Here is a 23,944-nt window from a genome sequence, read left to right on the forward strand (position 1 = left end):
TGACCGCTGTTTGTTTTTTTCATTCCACTTAGTTGCCGGGTGTTTTGGATTGATGGACAGTTTGCCAGTGTCTCCTTGTTGTGTTTGTTTTTTATACATTGTGTTGAAAAATTACAACCGATAAGAACATCTTTCTGTGATTAATTGTAAGTTAATTGTGGACATGTGATTAATCCTAATTAAATGTTTTAGAAACATTACAAAGTTAAATCTTTAGTTGTTACAACACCGCCTACTGTCAGACAAAGTAACAACAGCCTGATTGTGGCTACTTTAAAGAGATGTTGATCAAAATATGATCCTACATTTTGGGAATCTACAGTATTGGAATTATATGATGATTAATGATGCTACATTTTGGGAATCTACAGTATTGGAATTATATGATTGCACGTGAGAGCCAAGAACATAAGTTATTGAACAGCCATGAGGAAATATGACACAAAGTGATATTCATCTAGAAGCAGCTTTGAAACCTTTCCACAAAAATCCAAATCAAAAGGAGTAGAAAGAAGCAAGTCCGATTTAATCCTACAATTATTCACTTCCTGTATTCCATCTTGTTCATCTAGTCCAGTTGGACTTCTGCTATTCTCCTTCCAAAAAATCTAAACATCCCTCATTTATCACAGTTAATTGGTTCGTGGCCTGACCATGAATTAATTATTTACATATGTAATATTTTTGTAGGTAGATCATAGAGAACCTGTTTACTAACTTCTAAATACACTTTTCATTAGAGCACTCTCAACATGAAATAACACCCCTATAGTCACCTTTATGCACATGTGCCATTAATTCAGTGGATAAAAAATTATACCATCAATTACTTAACTGCATCATTCATTTAAATTGGAATTAAATACATTAACGTGTCATTAAATGTGTCAATTTGTTGCATCTCTGAAATGGGGGAAAAAAAACATTCAACTTAAAAAAAAGGCATAGGAACCAAATAACCAGTTTATTTAATGGAGCTAATGAAGTCATTCGTCAACATGTTGTAACCCACGGCAACATTTAATACATGCCTCCACATAAACCACGAGTGCACAATATTGTTAATAGTGTGTGGACAATGCCAGTTGATGGAGCATGAAACAACGAAGAAGTAAAAACTGATCTTGCATGACTAGTTGTATTGCAACAGATGTAACATTCACTATGTGTTAGCTTATGGCATGAATAACGTGTTCGGTGATCCATCTCCCAGCACAAAGACTATCACGTTAGCAAACTTTCTCAGAAAGGCAGTAGAGCCCAGTCTTCATTTCTACAATTAGAGACTATAAAAGAAAGCATGTGTGATATCGGAGCCTCTGTCTCCACATGTAAATATCTGAGACAACAATATAAGAAAATTGTTCCATAAATTCAGAATTGTCAAAAATAAGGCAAGGTAATGAAACCATTCATCTCAATTCAAAACTAAAAATTGAGAAATAAAAAATCATTTTGATGTGATGGGTTAAAATTGGATTTATCGAAGCTCAACAACGCCCCAAAGGATGCACTTTGTAGCGCTGTCAAGAAGTCCACTTGGGAATTTCTTCTCTTTCTCCCTGTGACATGAACATTTCAACAACTGATTGTGGCTGCTGCTGCCGTTCTAGTCCAACAAGCCCTTCCCAAAGTAGGTGTAAACAGTTCAGCCATTAAGACCGCATTAAATTAAATCACTGATGGAGGGAAAAAAAAGGTGAAAAATAAAGACAACAAAAATCAAATCCACTATTAGGACACGGAGGAGATTGGGTTAAGGGGAGAACCCATCTGAGTCAGGACCTTGTCCAACCACTGGAGCGGCCCATGCAGGTGCACTTCGATCCAACAGGGGGTGCTGGTGACATCCTGTCTGTGGTACTCCGCTCCCCAGCCCTGGAGCATTCAAAGAGATCAGTCACACAATGGAGACAATTTCGGGGAAACATTAGAGGCCTGAATTATGATTCTGGGTTTATCTTTTCTTCTTCTCTTCGTTGGTGAAACATGACAGGTCATGTTAAGTAGGTTTTTCCTTCCTACTACCATCAAAAGTACCCCTTCAATAACTGATGCAATAGAGCTTGGGCAGGTTTCACACCTAAAGTCGTGTATTAGGGGCTAATTGGTGCTCGTGCTGGGAACACTTCCTTTCCCATCCAGTGAGAAACGCTGACATAGAACCACTTCATTTGGAGAATAAAGACATTCATAAAAACAAATCCTAGTAGAAAGACTGCAACATGTTTTTACAGGAGTAACAGTGTGTGTGCCTGGCAGATAATCGTCTTAAAATAATAAAACATTTGCTTCTCCCTTATTTACAGAGTGGGTGTGCGTCAGGCGACTCCTAACGCTACAGCTACAACTGTGTGTTGTTGTTTTTTTTTTTTTAATACAACTTTGTGAAAAGACTTCCGTGTGTGTATCAGCACTTTTTTACATTTTGAGCACCTTCGGCAATATAGTGATAATGATAACTGTGAACATTTTGGTTACAGTAATGGTGATAGGAAATGTTCATGTCGTTACATCACTAATTGGACTTGTACATCGACATACCATTAGTTTGTATTTTTATGGATATAACATTGGAAGGATGTTAAGTGTCCAAAGTGTGGCTCGGGGCCATTTTATTTGCCTGCCATTTGCCCAGCAAAACTGATGCAAAAGACAAAATGTAGAGAATAAGCTGAAATGTCAACACTATGAATAAAACTAAATTTGGTCTCTAAATAAATATCTTTTTTAGCAAGTGTTTCTTCTTAATGAGGTGTGTCTTGTCAAGTTAGTGTGTCTTCATCCTAACAATCTTACCTTGACAAAGCTCATGCGGATGGTGCACATTTTAGTAAGCTCATAAACGGCCTCAAAGCCGTGGTTGACGGACTGAGCCAGAAGTTGTGCAAACTCCTGGTTGTTGAAGATCTTCAGGCTGCAGCCACTGGGGATCTTGCAGACCGTGGTAGGATGGAAGCCATGGTGGTAGTTGCAGTTACGGCTCTGGACAAAAATGCTGGTGTCACTGAGACACTCAGCATACACCTCCCCTCCCACGTAGTACAGGTGAACGCCTGGTGGACAGTTAGGACTGACGGTCAGAACTACCGCCTGTAACAGGTTGGCTATTTGAAGCTGTACCTTTGCCGATGTGCCGACGGGTGTTCTCGATTGTGGAGTTGCGATTGACGTTGGACAACAGGCCGAGGCAGAAGCGGTTCTTGTTGTTTGAAGGATCGGTGAAGCCGTCCACTAATACGCTGGTTGATGAGGCGTGGTAAGCCTCGCCTACACGATTGTTGAGTTCATAGTAGACAATGGAGCACCAGTGGCTTGGCTCCTCATACTCCACTGGCTGCACATCTAGTCAATTGCCAGGCAAACAGCAGTCAGACACACTCGCACAAACATTTACTCACCAGCATATTTCATTAGACAATTTGCAAAATGCTGCCATTTAAGTGTCAGTTTGCTCCCAGGGAGCAATGTTTGAACCACGAAGCAGCGAGATGATTGTATAGCTAACTTGGCTTCATCAAGGACAATGGGCTAATTCAATTTCCTTGAGGATATTTTGTAATTCTAAATTCAAACGCAAAGACCAGGATGGAATGGAATGAATGGATTGTGTTCAACTGAAGAGATTCCACACAATATTCCTTATGTTAATATTTGTTATATTATCATTATTGAAAGTTTAGTTGACTAAGCATACCACCCTTCATTCTACAATAACTTCATTTCTTAGATGTGCAAAAACAATAACACTGCACTTTAAAGACCACTTCCAAATTTGCTGGTGCGGCAATTTTAAAACATAACTTTAACTTCAAACAGCTTCATTATTTTGATGATACATGTGACCCTCTGTTCAACACTTCTCATGTTGCAATTGCATCCCTGCTAATGTTACTTTTTAAATATCTGGTATGCTTGTGCTGACTTGTTTGTTTTTTGGCTTTGTGACCTTGTATCTTATCGATGGCTCGGTTATAGAACAACTTCAGTCACTAACATTTTTGATACAGCTCTTTCAGTGGATCTCGGATATCCTGGCGTGCACGTTTGAGTCACTTTCAAACAATACCATTTTTGGGGGATTCATATCCTGAATGAAAAAAGTACAATGCTGTTCCTTCTGCTCACCTCCTCTGGCCATATTCTGTGGCACTAGGCTGCTGCTCGTCTCCATGGACTGGCTCTCCTGGCCCAGCTGCTCATCAGGAGGCATGTATGCTGGGGGTGGGGTGTCAGCTGGGACAAGAACAGAGTGGTTAGTGAGGATGAGCCAGTTGCTGCTGCTGGTAAATGTTTTCAACACACACACACACACACACACGATCTGAACAATCATCACACTATCAGTCCCACAGAAAGGTGTCAGATTTCACATGTCCGAGGCTTGCCGAGCAGTCACATGCCAACGATTCCCGACAGAGACGCAATATGAGCCGTTTGAGACCATATTGAGAGAGACAGAAACGTCTACTTTCAAGGCTGTACCATGAAAATGCAAAAGTCCAAAGTAAACAGGCCGGAAATAAAGATTAGGACGATGATTCAGTAACAACCTCACCAGCTGCCACACCCTCACTCTTCCACATTCAAATATATGCAGAAAAGAGGAGTGACTCCATTAGGTGCTTGATGGAGATATTTAATGTCTGCAATCAAGAACAAAAATGTCGTCTGGTGCTGTGCTGCAACAATTAATGGATGAATTGATTATCCAATTACAATGTGGTACCTATTTTGGTGTTCAATTAATCAAAAAGTCAAATTATTTTATTTTTCATATTATGAATATGAATATTAGGATTATATTATTTTCACTATATGCTACTGAAATGACGGTATTTCCCCCCTCATTATGACCTTCTTGTTAGAAGTGTTGGTCTTAATATAAAACTGTAAAATGACTGTAGATCTTTCTATTTTAGCAGGCTGCAAATGGCTGCACTTTGGACACAAGTGGTCTACAGCCAAATCCATTACTCAATGGAAAGAGCTTCAGATTAGTCCACTAAGAAAATCATCATTCATCGCAGCCGTATACCACAATGGGTCATCGCTTGAGTTTACCTGGGAGCTGGAATGGACTGGAGGGCCCCGAACTGGCAGGAGAGTTGGGGTAAGTACCACTGCTGGCTGGAGAAGGAGGATAAGGAGAGTTGGGCGAAATGGGAAAAGACCCTCCTCCGCCACCACCTCCGCCAGTGCTGCTGCCCCCGCTGTGTGGTTGCTGGAAGGACTCGGGAAAGGTAGCGTTCAGGGGCATGTGCGGCTCGTTGTGGGTCAGGTTGCGGAACTGTACCAGCAAGCTGTGCTGCGGGTTGAACTCGCTGTGTCGTGGTACCAAGACGGGGGGGAGCACTGGTCAGAACAAACAACATTTATTAGTATTGGCTGGTAAAAGAGGCAGAACATACCAGTGTTTGTGTGCTGGAGAAGGCACTGCACTCAGACGACATTCCAAATACATTTATTCACACACGCACTTGCCAACTGATAGAAGCCAAACCAATTCATTCCTGTATAAACCCACTATCTTATAATACAATAATACAGGGGATTGCAATTAAGGTGGTTGGTTATCGTTAAAGATATGCATATCCTTCAATACCTCAAAAACTGTATGAAAGTTCACCTTGGCAAAAGGCTTCTCAGACCTTGGGAGATATTGTTAAAGTTCAGTGTTATTTATTTGAAGCTGTGTTCAAGGAACAGAGAGCGTTAGTGATGGTCCATCCAGAACACTGATAGCACCGATCAGGAGAATTCTGTTGGAATATAAACAAGGCATGTCCTCTTTGCCTAACTCATGACATCAAATGTACGTGTTTGATATTTATAAGGCTGGGGTACACAATGATAATAATATGTAATATTGACCTGCTGCCCCACTGCTGCTTGGTGCAAAAGACCGCCCATAGTACCACCCTTTGCTTGGGCACAGTGAATGAGAGAATACAGTATATTCTGATCATACAGTATATTAGATTACTGATATCATCCAAGTAGGGATGATGATGAACAAACCCTTAAGAGAAAGTGCTGTGCACTTAGTCGGAAAGGTTCATACGTTTAGAGACCTTCTCTAATGCCACACCCTTTTGGAGTCTCTGAGGCACGTAATCTAATAAGACTCCACAAGAACAAGTGATATTGATTTTTCTGCGCAATGGAGGGAGAGGCAAGTCAGCTTCTTTGTGCTTGTGTGCAGCTGCAGCTATAGGGTGTGCATAGCGCCACAATGGCCTAGGCTTGGATTTGCGATTTGCTGCTAAGATAGAATACAAAAATATGAATGCTGTGTTTTGACAATACTGTATGTTAAACATATTTATATTTCAAATGGGAAAAAATACCTACCAGGACTCTCCACTCGTTTGTAGTGATACGGGTTAATGCAGACCTCCTTCTGTTTGGAGCCAAATGGATACTCGCACACCTCCAGGGGTTTGAGCTCATGGTGGGACTGTAAGTCTGGCCACCGCCACACCCGGCAGTAGATTACATGTGGCAGACCTTTGCGGTGGGAAACCTGTAGCCGGCCGTCCAGTGATCTTGGAATGGTGACACATTTGCTGGGTTGCCCAGGGCAGCTAAGGGCTTTCTCCAGGTCCTCCATTGCCCCCTTCTTCTTCTTCAACTTCTTCACAAGAGCATCAACTGCCTTTTCTGCCCATTTCTCCTCTTCATCTCCCTGCTTCCAGCCAAGCAGGCGCTTGACTGCCGGACTTGTGAAGGAAAATAGACTGGACATGGAAGTCATGCTGGAGACCAGTGAAGTTAACAGGTGGGAAGTCTGCGGAGACTGCCGACTGCTTAGGGATCAAGAGGTCTTCAAGGCCGTCCTTGATAACTTTCAATAGTCTCTGCCAGTGTATGTTTAATGAGAATAACTAACTCAGCGTTGGGATGAGAGAAGAGTGGAAGCTCTGGCCTTGTCTGACCAAGCACAGGAAGCAGGGGAGGGAGAAGAGTCAGCAAGCAGGACGCAGCTGCTGCTGCTCAGGAAGGACCCTGCAGCAAGTGGTCCGTTGTCAGGTCACAACCACCGATGGAGGAAGGGGGGTGTTGTCAGCAGACCGGGACTGCTGTCCAACAGGACTTGTTCTTCAACCAAATGAAACTCGGTCCATCAGATGTCTGAAAAACACATCAATTTAAGTCGGCATTATTTTGGTTTTGACGGATATTACAGATGACCAATACCAATGCTTTGCAGGGTACACATAATTTTCCTCTGTCTGGGGGAAATGCAGCGTACTTCAATTTCTCTTACCCAACCAAAGGATTTTCTTCATCTTTAAAAACACATACTGTACAGTGCAGCGAAAGCCTGGCTGAAATAAGGCAATTGCATGGGTATGTAAAAACCGCTATGTACATAACCAACACAGCTACATCCCGAGGCTGTATCAATAATTGTATTTGTGACATAAATGTGATAAAGCACAAATTTGTAATTGCATTCTATGCGATTGCCTGGTGACGTGAAAAGTGCGTTGAAGAACAGCTCAACAGTAGTGTTGAATTATTTTATTTTTATACGTTTGCATCCTTGTTCAAAGATGTATGACAAGTTGTATGGCTAAAATGTTGGGCACAGGCGCATCAGACTAGGTCATTCCCAAAACAAACCCACGAGAATACAGTTGATAGCGAAGGATGTGACTGGTGAAGACTGGGACACGATGAAGACTGGGTTCAAAGTATAGCCGACCCCCACGAGAACAGCATCCCTGCACTATCATGCACCCTTCAAGTACCCTTCTTCTTCCAGCTCCATCTTCTTATCCTCCAGCAGAGCGTGTCGGCGTGTATGAGGCGGTGAGGAAGCGGGATTAAGATTTTGAAAAGCAAGAAGTTATCAGGTTAAAAAAGAAAATATTTTGCATACTTAGTTTTACCCTGTGCTACACTTACACATGGCAATGAGAATGTTACAATCTTACTCAAAAAATCCTGTAGTGTTAATAAAACATTTATTGCAGAAAATGTCTCACACTGGAGCAGCTTCATTATTTAATTCCACAAAACGTGGTCCTACATCAAGAAACTGGAGAGTGCAGTGGATTCCAGCACATTTGTCACTAACTTACCATGCACTAGTGATATGTGATGTGGTCTAAGCAAACAATCAAGAGAGACACAATGCAACACGTGCAGCCTTCAGCAGCTGTCTGGGGGCTTGTGAAAGTCTGCTAGACCCTGCTAGAAAAGGATGCAACTCCAAAAAGCTGCTTCCTGCCGCAGCACAACCATGCAGACAATCCCTCCCTTACTGCACACAGCTGTCCAACAGCACTGCACTCACTTCCACGCTTCATTGTTCTAAATTCACACACAAAAAAATGTTGGAATATCTCCAAAGGGGAACATGAACATGTACACAAGACATAACTGGCCCATGAAGTTTATTTGACCTGACATTGGCCAAACTGTTACAGCACAATGTCAACACAGTTGGTCAGATTACCTCTATCATTGGGTCTCCAACCACTGGCATGTGGGCACGGCTGAACCACGCTGCAAGCATGAGCATGAGGATTTTCACAATACCACAAAGGGAATGAAACACACCTCTTCCTCCCTCAAACAACCTTCTTACAATTATGTAAGAAACCTTTGCAAAGCTGGAGAAACTCCCATTCGGCTCCAGAACCATCCCCATCTCTCTTCAATTGCCACAGTTTACTCACAACACAATCCAGGATTATGCTCTACATCTGCCAGACATTATGAAGCATAAAATGCATAGCTACCCATCACTAATGAATAACAGGGGTGTGTCCAAGCTCTGCCCTCTAGGCTCCAACGCTGGTCAGTGGTTGGGCTGTGTTGCGTTGTGAAGGGGTTTATGCAGCTTTCAGACTTGTTCATTCTTTCTAAATAGTTCTATTAAATGAATAGATAAAATATCCAATCTGCTGTGTAACTATACAGTCGCCATGTTGCTGTTGTCCTTTCAAGCTGATGAAGTTAACAACACATGTCAAGATAAACTGACCCATTTTTCTTACAAATGAGCTCAATTTTTATGTTGACACAAGCAGTCGACCATGTATGCCGACATCGACTTCCGCGGGCACTTTTTACTGGGAAGAAGAACGCGGTGGATGAGGTGGTCGACAGACGCGGCCGGATTAAGCGGGTTCCGCTGTAATATGCAATCAATTTGTGTTAGTCTGACGTCACCCTGTTCTGACAAAACAGGCCTGCCTGCGGGCTCAGAACGGCAGAGGCCCACTGCTCCATCGAACAAGAACATTGGTGATGATTTCACTTTAGGGGAGCTATGACGTTACAGGTTTGGCCATTGAGACACTTCCAAAGGTGAGGATTGTTCATAGATCTTGCTAGAAGACACATACATACATGCATTGATTTGCATCTGGAGGACCAACCTTCCAGATAATGTTCATCTCACACTGGTAAGTCTTTGTGTTAGCACCATCAAAGGCTTACAGATCACATCTACAAATTTACATTCCCTTCCCTGAAGGGGGATGGGAGACCTAAAGTCACATTTATTTCATCAAAAGGCCCATTTGATAGGAGAACAGTCGCTTGGTCCTCTCACATTGAGTTGAATGACATTATGCAGCGGTAAAAGTCTTTAAATCTCACAAGAAAGTAAGAAAGGGGTCCATTTTTTAGTACACATTGTTGATAAACCAACTCAAATTGATAATTAGTTGATTAAATATCAAAAATGCACTATTGCATCAGACAAGTCTTAAAAAGGGAACACAATATTTGATGCACGTATGTGAGCAAAAGGCTCATTTACACGTTTCAGAGACCATATGCAAGATTGGTTACTTTTGAGCACCCCCACCCAGAGGAAGACTGAATGAATTCAGAGAAACGGAGTTCTACAAAAAAACAACAAAACTAAAGAGACATCAAAATATCTCACAAGAACCGAAAAGTAAAAACACAAGTCATGTTACAGTACACGCTTATTATTTACAATAGTAAAACTAACGATGACATCGTGCTAATATAGCACGGTACCCTCGGCAATTTTACTAGCTAGCGCTGCTAAGTTGAACTTACCTCGCCAAGAAAAGTGGCTAATGTACACTCGAACTCATCATAACACACGCGACTCTCGTTTTTAAGTTTTTAATATAGAACAGCCGCATTGAATCGGGTTTTTAAAAAGTGTTTTCCTCCATTCCGTAAACTTTTTTAACTTCACGACTCAAGTTGTGCTAAGCTAGCGGTTAGCCTAGCTCGCTGCTAGCCCAACCCTCTGAAGGGAAAGTGATCTCAGCGTACCCTGCGGATGAAACAACATAACATCTCCTGCTCTAGTGAGTAAACAATTCTGCGATCACCTACCTTTCAAAGCGCGGTGTCTTTCGGCTACTTTTCTAAAGTTACCCACGCGTTACTTCCAACTTTCTGTAACGATTTCCCCCAGTTTTCCACCGTCAGCTTCTGCTTGCCATGTCCTGCGGACCCTGAAAACAAGTCGCAGAAAGGGAAGAGGCGGGGTACATATCACTCCGCCGTGCTGACAAACTAGTCCCCGCATTGACGCTGCATCACTGACACATAATTATTCGGAAATGCTCAAAATCTCCCAATTTGCATATATATGCGTTATTTACATGCGTGTTACTTTTCTTGCGCATTATTGGTTGAAAATATTTAAATAGGTGTGGGTCATTAGCAACATTTGCTTGGTACTTGAATTGCATTGATACGTGCAAAATAATAATGAATAGTAGTTGAAGGCGACTGCAGCGTTCGTGGTGCATGATGAGTGAATTGTTCTCCGGGTCGTGCTGCGGCTGTGGGACGCCTCATAAGTTGCTGGCTCCAGTGTGTCTGGCTCTCTGTGCTTTGTTGCAGATTCTTCTCCTTTGTTCGAGCGCCACTGGCGTCCGTGCTGTTAATTGAATTTTAATTCATCAGCCCAGTCACCCCTCTTCCACACGCACGCCGAGAAAGCAAGTGCGAGTCTCGGACACAACACGGTTCCAAGTTTGGACTCCCCTTGATATGCACAGCAGTGGCTATAATGGGACACTAGGGGGCGACATGCAAATTAGAAGCCTCCATTATGGTTTTTCTTTACAAAACGTTATTAAAAGTTGTTCCACAGAAAACTAATTAACAAGTCATTTATCATAGTTTTTCATGACTCAGTGAATAGATATATATCAGAGCGACAGCAATTAATCCATGGTTAATTAATTATCCAGTTAACTATTTTGTATTTGACTTTTACAGTTTTTATTTCTACTTTTACATTTATGTCATGTACAGTACCAGCATAGACGGTGTCAAAAACGAACATCTCAATTACTCGTGGATGGTCGGAGAAAGCAATCCCCAGATATGGCAGGTTTACTGTATACCGTTTGATGTCAGTGTTGGCTGACCCCGCCCCTCTGCCCCCAAAGAGACCAGGAAGCTGGTACAGTGTGTATATTTGCAAGTAGTAGATTTGGCAGCTGTATTCCGACTATTGTGTGTGTCTAATACATCAGATGGAAACAAAATAAGTTCCGGCTTTAATGGCGAGCCCATAACAGAGTCAATTCCAGTCATTCAATAAATACATGCCATTTTAGGCTCTTTGTGAAAATAAAGTTATACAAATGACACACTGGCCTAAAAAAACATCACCCCGGGCTCCGGTCCTGATCCGGCTTGCTCCAAAGTGCCACTCACACTGGGCTTGCGGAAACCCACAGTGTCTGAAAAACAGACACCAAACGGATCGTGTCCGTTGTGCCGTAAGGCCACCGGCGACAGAGCTGCACCGCACGAAGCTAGTGTGAGCCCCCATCGGAGCCGCGACCGATGCAGTGTGAGCCAGGGGTCATGTTAGAGCTGCAGATCAATCTGTGACAGTACAACACATTTGGAAATGGTAGAATGAAAGCAACAACAAAATAAAGATGTTAGATGTCAAATATTAGTATAAAATCATCTAAATAATTACAAATCAGTTAGGGGAGCAGGAGTTGAAAAAAGAACCCAGTTTAAGTCTTTGGTCCTGTGCCGACTGAAATATTGCTTTCAGTAAGACAGTCATAGGTATAGTTCTGGTTCAGACCCTTTGATATGACGTTTACCTTGAATTGCTTGCATTAATAACCCTTAAACACTACCAATTATATTGATGGCTAATGTACATAATTAGAATTAGGTTCACTGTCCAAAAAAGGAGATCATTTGCTTTGATAGGAGGATACATTCAATTAAATATGGAAGGTGAATTCATAAGCAGAGATCGACAAGAAATGTTAAAAAAAGACCATTATAAGGATTTCTGCAAGCCAGGCGCATGACAGCTTGTCAGCAACTGTCACAATGATCGTGTGGTGCAAAAGCTTTGAGATGCAGAAGAAACGATACTTCTCATGCAATACACTACTTGTATTTGGCACCATCAAAAAGCTGTCATTCTTCTGACTGGTTAGCATCAAGAAGTAGTCGTTCCAGTTCCATGGGTTTAGTCATTATTTCATTCCAGGTGGGCCTCAGTTTACAGCATTTCGTGTTTAAGAATGCCCCCTCGTATACTCATCAAAAGGTTCATTTTGGCCCACAAACAGGAGACTAGTCGTGGTTAGAGCATGGTGGAAGAATACACGCTGCACACAGCCCAAGAATGCAGTTCGCGCCTCGTGCTGGCCGGAAGGATACAGTGTGTGCACGCTCAGCCTCGCCGAGAAAGAATAACATCATTTATGAGACAACTTCTTATACTTCATTATGTCTCCCAAGCCGCACTGCACCAAAGAATAGGAAAGCGTCTTGGAACTAACTTGTTGGTACCCAAGGACCACCAGCATGACCACCTTTGATGATACAGTATGGAAAAACGGAGCTGTAAAGATCCTCAGATCTTTCGGAGCAAGTATTACTTGAGAATAATTTGGCAATTCTATGCGTGATGAAATGGGCAGTGAACACTGAAAGAAAGATACTCTTCCCAAGGTCACAGGATGGGGCTTGATCAGATACAATACATAAGACGTTCAGCGATGAAGGCACTGAAAAAGTCTGATTTGGTTTACAGGGCCAAGTGCAGGATCCTTCTACCACATTATTTCAAATGAAGATCAGTGAAGTACATTTCTTTCATGAGAGGGAAAAACAAAGCTGGTGAGCTGTGATGTGAGGAGGTCTCACTTTGTGCTAGAGACTATCTGTCCTGGCCGTCCGACCTGAGGCCATAGTCCTCGGCGTCCTCGGAGGGAGTGTCCAACACTGGATTGACAAAACCCTCAAATTCCGGGTCCATGTTGTCCTCTGGGTGGGTACTCACAAAATCATTCTCCCACTCCAGCGCGTTGGAGTCCTCAGAGGTAGAGGTTGGACCGCTGTGCGCTTGCTTCCCGCCGGGCCTCAAGGCTGCACGCAGAATGTCCTCTTCTGTCCGGGACCTCTCCCAGGCTGGAAGGGCTCGGTTGATTCCTAAGAGGGAAGGAGGGATGGAGGATGAACACAAATTGAAAGGCAAAGGTGGTGAATTATCTACCTTCAGCCATTTTGCTCCACAGTTGGGCCTTGACTGGTCTGAAAAGCTGAGCTTTTGATGACGTTACATGAGATCAGATTACCTTCACGCTGTATGTGGTGAGCCATGGCGACACGGCAAGTCCGACACGGCATAGTTTTTGGCTGTCCTTCTTCGCCAATCCGTTTGAAACAATTTAAGTTCAGAATGAGTACAGTGAAAAGGCTAACTTAACTAGTTAGTTCCTGTCTCTGCAGTCATCACAGTTGAGCAATGAGTTGTAAATGAAGACTAATAATAGTGTCAAGGAGACTGTAGGGGTGTTGTTTCATGTATACCGGGCTCTAATAATGGTAAAAAAAAAAATGTATTGAGAAAGCCAGAAACTGGTTTCCTATGCTCTAACTTAATAAATATTTGATTTATTAATATTGAATACTACTGTGTGAAAATTCACTTATCGCAGTCAGGTCTGGGACCAATTAGCTGCGATAAATCCGGGATGGCTGTATATGACAGGAATATGAAAAACAGGCATTTTTTAGGGTTTCGTGTGACCTACTGTACATCATATCTCAGTAACCAGAGCTGATGGATAAAAAGTGATTGTATAGTTACAATCAGCCACTGAAATGTACCAAAGACCCCATTTTTGTTCCACAGTGTTATACTGAAGTTTCCCAAGCTAAACAATACAGTCACCTTCCTCATCCTCCCACTCTAGATCCAGTGAGGTGCCGTCATCATTGGTGGAGCGAGTCTTGGCGGTGAAATCCCAGCTGCTCTCTGTGTTAGGAGTCACTACGTTTGTGTCCGAGGGAAGTCCTGGAAATGCAAAGATATTCAGGCAAAGGCTGACTAGAAGTTCCAATAATTTCTTCACCAACCGAGTTGGACAGCCTATACAGTACGGCACACCAGTTCCACTCACTATTGCTTCTGAAGGCATCTGACTGGGCCTTGACATTCTGGAGGGAGGGGTCAAAACCATCACCAGCTTGTCTGAAATGGGTCAGGATGACAACATTAACTATAAAACATTCCTTTACAGAAAAAGGCTCTTTCTGTCAACATGAATGGACACTTTAAGAGATGCTTAACGTTGGCTTTATCAGTTTACTGATGTCTCGTACTTCATTACAGTTACTGATATCAGATAACAGATTATGCGGCCAAAATCATCTTGCGTTGTTTGAAACCCCGAGTTCAACGGTACTATTTCATCGTCGTGCACAAATCAGTTCATTGAACACCAACAGAGTCTTCCAAGGGAGATGCAGGATACTCCACCCGGAAAGATTTACAGCAACAACAACAAAAAAAATACTGACTCATCTGACACAATCATCCGCTTTTCTGATGAGTGGACGTGACTCACTTTCTCTGTTGAGGTTCGCTGCCACAGCCATCTGCTGTCCCCCTCGTCCTCTGCGTGGCCAGCTAGACAACAAAAACCCAGCACACATCAAGTTGATCAGAGGTGATCTTCATAAACCTTCCATAAGAGAGATATTCAGAAATGGCTTGCAATCCCAGAAACGTGCAAGCGTGTAGCGTGCCAACAGAAGAGCAGTGGAACGAGGCATTATTAATGCATTATTAACAGATTCCAGGGCAGGTTTCATATTTTCTAAAGCAACACGTGTGGATATTGTACTCTTGTGATAATATGACTACATTTGTTCTTGTAATATTGAAACTTCTTCTCCGACCTAATCTTCCAAAAATTACAATTTTATGTTGTTTTGTTCAAAAAAATTTGTTAGCTTCCAAAAATATTGTTTCTTTCATACAGTATTTAAATTCTGTGCTACTAAAATGCAATGTTCTCCTCTGTATTACAAGTTTATTTTCTCTTAATATTTTGACTATTTCTGCTGTTCTTTCCATTACTGCTACTACTTTTTTAATTTTACAAATAATTACATTGTAAAAAATGATCTTCAAAATTATGACTTTATTTACATCATATTTTGACATTATTATTGTAATATTTTAACTTTTTCCCCAACCCAATTTTCCAAAAATGAGAACTTCCTTGTTTCTTTTTCATAATATTCAGACTTCCCAAAACTAAAGTCTTATTTCAAGCCAATGCTGCAAAAATGACATTTTTTTCCTCAAAATATGACCATAAAAAATGTGTCCTTGTAAAATTGTTACTCTGGTGCTGTGGCCATCCGCAGGCTGCGAAAAGGCCCCCATGCCACACAGACAGCCCTGCCCTGTGTATCATTCCATCTTGATAACAGAGATCATTTGACATGTGTACTGAAGGCTACAAGACAAAAGATATATATAAGATAGAGTACTAGGAGATATGAAGCAGCGACCGGGAGGGCTTGGAGGAGCGCTCAATGTCGCCTCACCTCCTTCATTTTTCGTTCACGTGCCAACCTGGCAGCCTCGCGCTGAGCAGCATTTCTAGCCTCCTCTTCTAGCCTCAACCTCTCCTCTTGTGCCTCTAACTGAGTGGGGATAACCAAACGAAGCAAAAACAGACAAGACACATACAGAAAATTACCAAACAGAAAAAGAAACAATGCAGCAAATGATAAGATAAGCAAAAGTAGGTCTAAAACATAAAAAAAATGACATGGGCACACTAACTACAGTGCATCAAGCTAACAGCATACAGGAGATCATCTTACCTCTGCTTGAAGCTGCCGGTCTATCAGGACCTGCTTGTTGGAGATGGCGGTGTATCGATGCTCACGCAGGTGCTTGATTTCATCCTCGCTGATGGGCCTGAAATGAGAATAAACCATTTTTTGCAATTCTGACACAATCTAACACATGTTTTAATCAAATCTTTTACCTAGGACAAGGCTTTGGGCTTTCATCCTGTAATAAAACAAAAACAATTTCAGAATGGATTATGCTTTGTCCACTTTTCAGACCAATAAGTACACCTCCTCAGGTAGGCAACGTGGACGCAGCGCCCTTGCCTCCCAGTTCTCCTGAGCACTACGGCACTAGCGGTGTTTCCGACAAAGTGTGTGCGACAATGAGTGCTCCTCCTCGGGCAGGCAAGGTTGGAGGAGCACCACTTTGAGTTGATACACGGTAAGTCAGGGGTCTCCAGCCAGTAGATCACGAGCTACCAGTAGCTCCTAAACACTTTTCAATCAGCTCTCCAAAGACTTGAACAATTTATTATCAACTTCTATAGCTACTATATTAGAACGTGGTCAGAAATAGCTTGGGAGTGTGACCAATCAGAGCGGAGTGGGTGTGCCCTGAGGAGGGCTGTGGGTGGAATAAATCCAAACAGACCGTTTTGGCGGGAAGCACAAATCCAAGGAAACACAATAGGTGCAGATTCTGGAAAATCCAGAAAGTTTTCTGTGCTGGTTAATGAGTGTAGTTACTCGCACAAGGGGTCTAAAAATGAGCATGATCGGTCCCCTCACACGCACATACCACATGATGTATACTTTATCTTTCGCCGCCTGAGCACGTTATAAGGCACTACCTGCTGTACAAAATTAAACCAGCACCCGCAGTTCAATAACTCTGGAAGCAAATGAACAACGTCGGGAGGACACTTACCTCGTCACTTTCTACAAGATTTTCAAACTGCAGAATTAAGCAAAAATACAACAATTAGATGCAGAATATACCACCAAAAGACAGTCATACTTGTAAAGGTAGTTATACCTCTATAGTATAATGCTCCCCTGCAGTGCTGCTGCGGAAGTATTTGGACCTGTATGAACAAATCAATGAAGACATGCACCACTTAATAAATAGGGGTCGGAAACCTTTAGCATGGAGACATTTCCCCTCCTCTTCCAGTTAAAAAAAAAAGTACAGTCATATGGAGCCGCAAAACATTACACAGCTTATAAACTCTTAGAAGTTGTAATGTTTTTTAAATGTTACCTGTTACAACAACAAAACAAATGCCGCTTAAGAACTTTCAGACCCTTTATTTATAATATGACAATTATTAAAATGTGGGAGATGACTTTATTTTCAACATAATTCTCTTAAAATTGCTACTTTCTTAAGTTCAACTTGTGTTTTTCTCATTTCTGCTGTATTTATTACTTTTTGTTTTTCATAATACAGCATTACGACTTCAGTCATCTTTTATCTTTAACAGTTAAACTTCTCATTACAACTTGTTTAATACTTTGACGTTATTCTTGTACAACCTAGCGCTGATGTTTCTATTTTCGCCGTTTTATTTAGTCTTGTTAAATGATATTTTCAGAATGAGCAAGGGCCAATAAAAAAAACTGTCACTGGGCGCACTTTCGACACCCTGTCAAGCATACGGTATCATGCATCATTGTGACGTAACAGTCTGTATATGACGTCAGACGCCATTAAGCCAGAGGTTATTGCTTAAAAGTGATACCATGGTTGGAACTGTTGTAACCATAGTCGACTTGTTCAATAAGTACAAGACCCCCGAGTCATGCCATTGTCAGTATTGACGGTCTAAATGCGGCAGACATGAATATAGCAATAGTCACACAGGGGTGGGGTCTTGTGGTCGTCCAGGCTGACTGCACGACAGGTTGAGACCTAATAGTGAAATATTGACCATCATTTTGCTATTTACTCTTTACTCAATTTTACTCTTAAAAGGCACACGGCAACACAACAGTCATACTCATTGATTCTTGGCTAACGTTAGCAGGTCTGCTTTCATGCTAGTTAGCTAGTTAACTAGCCACGCTCATGTTTCACTTACCCTCCTCCTCTTTGGATCCTGTTAGCTTCTTTTCTGAAGAAGCCTACACAGAATGCCCAGCAATTACCCATGGCATTGTCAAACAGAGTTCTAGCAGCGGCGTTACATCATATGTAACAATAGCGCAGGAGAGTGCATCTCCAACATCGAAAAGTGAAGCTTGAACTCCAACAGTACTTCCTCATCGTCCTTCTTCGACTACTGAGAGCATGTGATCAACACCGCCATCTACCGTCTGACCGTGGTAATGCAGTATTCGTTTTTACCAGCGACATTAGGTACACTTGTACAATCTAATGAGATCCTGGATGGACAATTCTGAGAATAATTGGAAATAACTTATAAACAATACCACTTAATTCAATTATATAGTACTACTTTAAATTATTTAAACTCCTGGTGGACCACATCTGTACATTTTAAATGGCAGAGGCAATGAAAAACAACAATTTGAATGTAAATTTAATGAAATTAGTAAGCAAATACAAAAGTGCATGGGGGATAGAAACAATGCATTTGGATTGAAACGTTTTCTTTTTCTTTTTTTTTTACTCGATATCCAAAGATGTGAAAAAGTAGTCATTAAAGTCGTCGTCAGCAGGAACACTTTCCACTTTTTTAACTTTGACCTTCTGGGCAGTCGGGATGCATCTTGGCATTAGTTTACGTCCACTCTGAAAGGGAAATTCAAATGAGTTTTTTTTGTGGTTGCATGGCTCTTACTGATAGCTTATAACATCAAATCAGCTTTAATGCAGTCTTCACTCTACACACGTAACACAGCATGCTCAGTAAAACATCATCAATGGAGTGACTTACAGTTTTCTTGGCATCAGCCAGAGACCTCTCTAAGTATCTCTTCATCCGTTCCATCTGTTTCTCTCTTTGCAACCTCAGCTTTTCTTCACGTTGCCTCAAGAGAAGATTCAGGAAATGGAGATGCATTCATTATTGTGTGTCTGTTTCATGTACAAAAAAGGACACAAAGTACCTATTTGATCATAGAATGTTGTAACCACGAAACGTTACCAAAGGAGGACGGCCTGTCACAGAATATCATGGCATACCTAATCCTCCTCTCGCTGTCCTTGATCTTCTGCATCATTTCCAAGCTTTCCTCTGGTATGTCCTCCAGGCAGAGCAGTAGTGAAGACATCTGCTTCTCAATGCTGGCCAGCTTCTCCAAGGTGCTGTGGCTGCTCACTCTGTCGTCCACGCAGCACCTGTACACCTCTGCCACCTTCTCCCCGAGAGCACTCAGCATGTCATCCTGCCAGAAGATGTCACGGGATGTCATACCTGTCCACACGTGCGGCACAACCTGCTCTCTGCTTCCTCACCTCATGTTCCATGTTCAACAAAACATGGACCTGAACCTTCTGTTTCAGCTTTGCGGCTCTCGCCTTCTCATCCTCGATCCTCCTGTTCATCTCGTGAATTTGCTGTCTCAGGAGCGCCTCGTCCTTTTCACTTCAAATGGAGATTGATCTGCATTCAATCCACGTTTCTAGATGAAGAACGAGATAGTTTGGCGCTTACGTTGTCTTCTTGACTGCCTCCATAGATTGTTTAAGCTCCTCCAGTGTCTCCTCAGCTCTTGTACAGTTCTTCATCAAAGATAAGTTCTGCTCCGTTAGCTCCGTCATCAGCTCAATCAGCTGTTTGGGGTCGGTGAAGTACAACTCCGGATCATCCTGTGAGGAGATGACACGGTGAGTGGGAGACTGCAAGCCCCAGCGAGCAAAAAAAAATGTCTATAAAACTCACCTCGTATTCTGAACTGTCCGTGTCTGGGTCAGACTGCTTGGAGGGACTAAAAAAAATGAAGGACATGATTTGGTGTAGATGAGGTGTGTTACGAAGTTATCGACCAGTGAGAGTATATGAAGATATAATCAACATAGAAAAATACATGCAAAAATAGTCTTTTCAATATAGGTTTGTGGAAACAGTGGAATCTTGGATAACGTCGTTCGTTAAAGAAACAAATCCGTGCCTGCACTACCAAACTCAAACATTCTAACCGAATCAATTTTTCCGCATAAGAAGTAATGTAAATCCAATGAATCTGTTCCAGAAAGCTGTTAACGTTAAATGTTAACACAAGACACATTTTTATTGTTTTGCATACAAAAAATAATTTCAAAGTGCATATAAACACATATAAATGATGAATGAACATTTAAGGTTATCTTTAGACATAATCACCTTCAAAAAACAACTCAAAACCCACCTGTTTCAATCCGTTTTTAATGTCTAACTTTTTACTTTTTTTACTTTTAACTCTGTTTTTATTTCTTTTTTTTCTCTACTGTAAAGCATCTTTGAGTACTCTGAAAAGCGCTATAGAGATAAAATGTATGATTATTATTATTACTATATGTACTATGAGCGATTGTCAGGTTTTCCTGAACTGATACAAAAATGATTTATTGCCTACAATGAATGTATCCATCGTTATGAATTGGTCTTCAACCTGTTGGCAGAAGGTACATACATTATTATTGATTTTTTACAGTACACTACTCATCAAAAATGAGGGATGTTGGCTTTTGATGATGAAGATAAAATGTCCTTTAGTTTGCCCTTCTCTAAACCTCTGATGCAACTGAATCCAAGTAGTGAAAGTACAGTACTTTTTACACACTAATATGATGATAATGATGGTTGGTATTAAACAAGTATCGTTGGTGCTAAGATATAACACGGAAATACTGATTGATATTTATAAAGTATTGGATGTTGTTTAGACTGAGTGGTATTCATGATGCTAGTACTCTATCATTTAAGGTTACTATCCTAACCTGACAAGCTCTTCTCACTCGTTTCAAGTGCAGGCTGGCTAATAACCAAAAGAACAAATATCCCTTCACCTTTTGTGAGTAGTACATGAAATAGTGTATATAGTAGTGCAGTGTGTGCTGAAGACCTGGTGCTCTCTGCAGATGTCAGTCTGGGCCTCCCACCAGCACCGTCGCTCTCCACAGTCTTCTCTGCGTGCATGGTCTGTCTGCATTACTTTCAAAGTTGTCTTCTTTTTTAGTAAGTGACACACTTGGAGTACTTACCTCGCTTGACCGCTGTGGGGTCCATTGGGGGGGGTTTCAGCTCATCCTCAGTACTTTGATCCAGTGGGACTTTCCTCATAAGCTTTGCTCTCTGGGCCTCCTGCCACTCTGGTGGAGACAACTTAAAGAGAAGCTCCTTGTACCTCTTGTACTCTTGTAGTGTTTCTTCATAGCTGGAAACTTCACTAATAAGAGAGGACTTGTTAGATGGATGCCTCTTTTTCTTTCTATGCGTTTTCCATTTTTATGGAACCTCAAGTGGAAAAAAATAGTCTATCCTTGTAAAATTGTGACGTTCTTCTGTTAATATTGTGAATTTTTTTGTTTTCATGTTAAATAATGTTTTAGAACGTTCCGCGGGCCAATGAAAAAACAGCAAAAAATAGCAATAGATACTGTACCTTCTTATTATCGATATTTCAGAAGTCATCTTCTTAATCTCTGCGTTTCTCTCCTGTTTAGACTTGGCTTCTCGTTCAAAACTGACAACAGAGAAAGTAATCATTTGAAAGTTACAAAGGTAGGATTATATTTCATAGACATACAGAACTATTCATTAGACTTCAATGTCTTCAATGTCAAAAAATAACGGGAAAAATGAGGGTGTTCGAAAACTTTTGACCGGTAACTGTAACGCTATACAGACAAAAGTAATGGGACACCGTACCGCTTAAAGTACAGGAAATGAAAGTTGTTGGGCCTGCTGGCTCAGCATCTTTATTCTAGTTTCTCTCAAAGCTGTCTGATGGACCTGAGGTCTGGGTTCTGTGGACAGTCAACCTAATATGGTGGAAAGCTAGATTCTTCTTACAATGTTCGGGCCTCTGTAGACTTCTTCTCGTTGTCCCTCAGAAACTGTTCAAAGTTTTGGTTGTCCTTCTCGATGAGCTTCTCCAGCTCCTTCAGCTGTCGCTCCTCTTTGGCGATGGCCTTGTCCATTTTACAAATCTCTGACCTCTTTGTCATCAGTGATATCTGAAACGAGGGTGTAACGAGGGTATGAATACGTCCTTGGTAGCCAACAAGTACAGCAGATGTTCCGACAAATGCTACTTACCTCCAACACGGCCTTCTGACGCTCCATGGCGATGAAGTCGTGTTTGCATTCTCTCACAATGTGTGCTGGGTGTAAATAAATCAGATACTTAAAGTACAGTTGCGTGTTCATGTTCATGTGCATCCTCACCAAGTTCAGCTCACTTTGCTTCAACAAGGCCGTCTTCAACTCACGCCTTGCGGGTGTTTGGAAAGGGAGCGTTGGCTTACGCTTGGCTTGTTTTAGCACCTTCACACTCTCTTCCTCCTCCGCCAGCTGCTTGGAAAGATCTTTCCTCTGCTGTGCCATCATTCGAGCGCTGTAGCTCATCTTTTCGTCAATCGGGAGAGGCAGGAATTTTCGCATCTCCTGAGCACAGGATGACAACATCCGTATCAACTGATGTGTCATTCACGTTCAAAAGTCCATACTGACACCACAATACACACCTTTTGTCGCTCGGATTTTTCATTTAAACTTTGTAGAAGAATGCTTTTGCTGTCTGGTGATTTCCACCGTCTTGTGTCTGCAAAAAAGACAAGAAGTTGTCATTAATGCTCGTATGCGCCATGTGATGTACATGTGTGTACCATGTCATGTACCTGCATTGTGGGATTTGGCAACACCACCCTTTTTTGACACAAGGTTGTCTGAGGACATCGCTACAAAAGTAATGTAATGACAAACCATGATAAGTGAATTTCTGGAAAGTAGGATTCATTCATTCATTTCCTCATTACAGCATAGAAAAAATAGTTCACAACTTTCTAAGGTACATTGTGGTTGTCTACGACCAAGCATTTATAGTTTTTGTACTTAGTATGTATGTAAATATATACAAGGCTATAGCTATGAGTTAGCATGACACCGCACACTAGTTAGCATAACACTAAGGCGCAAAAAACTGCTTCAAATGACGTAAAATGACAGCCTACCTTATTATTGTGTGGAACAAAGTATTAGAGTGCCAGAAGGATAACAAAAAGTGGCTTTTGTGTACTGTTGTTATGGTAACCGTCATCTGTGTTTTTCCTGTTCAAATGCACTACTGGCCACTACCGCTGTAAATAATGAATACCCTTTACAGTGTCAATATTGAACTTAAATAAACAACCTAATGCATAACTGTTATTGTTTAATATATATATGTAAAGCGTACTTTTGAATTTTGACAGTGTAGTGCTGCCCCAAATCCGTTACAGTCGTCGCACACATACCGGAAATGGCAACATTTCCTCTTCTTTCCAGTAAAAGGAAATCAAAGAAAAGCGCAACTACTCGAGTTAGTCCCTCCTTTCCGCTAAATCGCAAATATGGCGACTAGGGAGAGTGATTAGGGTTCATCGCTACACACTCACCGTTTGGGGCCTGCCTGTATGCCTGCCTCGTACTGCGTGTAACCAACATCGCCGCTAGATGGCGGTAATGTTTCACACAATCGGATGCAGTGTTTCTCTATACAGCTGTATACAGTAACTACAGGATGTGCTGTTAATACAATACCTTCATTTTTCGTAGTGATGATGACGGGCAGATTATGTTAATGTTATTAAAACTAAGATCTTTGTCTGACTAATACAAATACTTGCCTGACAAGACTTTGCACTTGATCCTGTGCATGAGTGGGTATACTTAGAACAGTACAGTTCTTCCCACGC

General features: G+C 41.7%; 3 protein-coding genes across 7 annotated transcripts; all 3 read right to left on the minus strand.

Moving 5' to 3' along the window:
• Positions 1 to 950: 950 nt before the first annotated feature.
• smad5 (SMAD family member 5) lies at positions 951 to 10,504 on the minus strand. The gene is made up of 7 exons (XM_058063774.1): positions 10,339 to 10,504; positions 6,355 to 7,134; positions 5,065 to 5,355; positions 4,129 to 4,236; positions 3,124 to 3,345; positions 2,800 to 3,056; positions 951 to 1,878 (listed from the first exon to the last, which is right to left on the minus strand). Exons 2-7 carry the CDS (start codon positions 6,755 to 6,757, stop codon positions 1,735 to 1,737), a joined length of 1,425 nt encoding a protein of 474 aa, XP_057919757.1. The 5' UTR covers positions 6,758 to 7,134; positions 10,339 to 10,504; the 3' UTR covers positions 951 to 1,734.
• Positions 10,505 to 11,507: 1,003 nt separating this feature from the next.
• Positions 11,508 to 18,379, minus strand: ap1ar (adaptor related protein complex 1 associated regulatory protein). The gene is made up of 10 exons (XM_058063289.1): positions 18,183 to 18,379; positions 17,138 to 17,186; positions 17,030 to 17,056; positions 16,296 to 16,321; positions 16,129 to 16,225; positions 15,847 to 15,945; positions 14,856 to 14,917; positions 14,409 to 14,479; positions 14,180 to 14,302; positions 11,508 to 13,434 (listed from the first exon to the last, which is right to left on the minus strand). The coding sequence occupies exons 1-10, from the start codon at positions 18,251 to 18,253 to the stop codon at positions 13,163 to 13,165; spliced, it is 897 nt and encodes a 298-aa protein (XP_057919272.1). The 5' UTR covers positions 18,254 to 18,379; the 3' UTR covers positions 11,508 to 13,162.
• A 284-nt stretch (positions 18,380 to 18,663) lies between these two features.
• Positions 18,664 to 23,694, minus strand: cfap100 (cilia and flagella associated protein 100). Of its 5 annotated transcripts, none has more exons than XM_058063502.1 (15): positions 23,645 to 23,694; positions 22,889 to 22,948; positions 22,736 to 22,812; positions 22,451 to 22,655; positions 22,308 to 22,372; positions 22,062 to 22,225; positions 21,652 to 21,732; positions 21,251 to 21,435; positions 21,112 to 21,175; positions 19,950 to 19,995; positions 19,722 to 19,876; positions 19,523 to 19,652; positions 19,250 to 19,452; positions 19,002 to 19,095; positions 18,664 to 18,856 (listed from the first exon to the last, which is right to left on the minus strand). In XM_058063502.1, the coding sequence occupies exons 1-15, from the start codon at positions 23,691 to 23,693 to the stop codon at positions 18,731 to 18,733; spliced, it is 1,704 nt and encodes a 567-aa protein (XP_057919485.1). In that variant the 5' UTR covers position 23,694; the 3' UTR covers positions 18,664 to 18,730. The 5 variants fall into 5 exon arrangements, 4 of the variants coding, with proteins under 4 accessions (XP_057919485.1, XP_057919486.1, XP_057919488.1 ...); XM_058063503.1 differs by lacking the exon at positions 23,645 to 23,694 and adding an exon at positions 23,504 to 23,636; XM_058063505.1 differs by lacking the exon at positions 23,645 to 23,694 and adding an exon at positions 23,446 to 23,514.
• Between the last annotated feature and the right edge of the window lie 250 nt (positions 23,695 to 23,944).

This window comes from Doryrhamphus excisus, chromosome 23 (genome assembly GCF_030265055.1).
Source record: "Doryrhamphus excisus isolate RoL2022-K1 chromosome 23, RoL_Dexc_1.0, whole genome shotgun sequence".
Classification (NCBI taxonomy): domain Eukaryota; kingdom Metazoa; phylum Chordata; class Actinopteri; order Syngnathiformes; family Syngnathidae; genus Doryrhamphus; species Doryrhamphus excisus.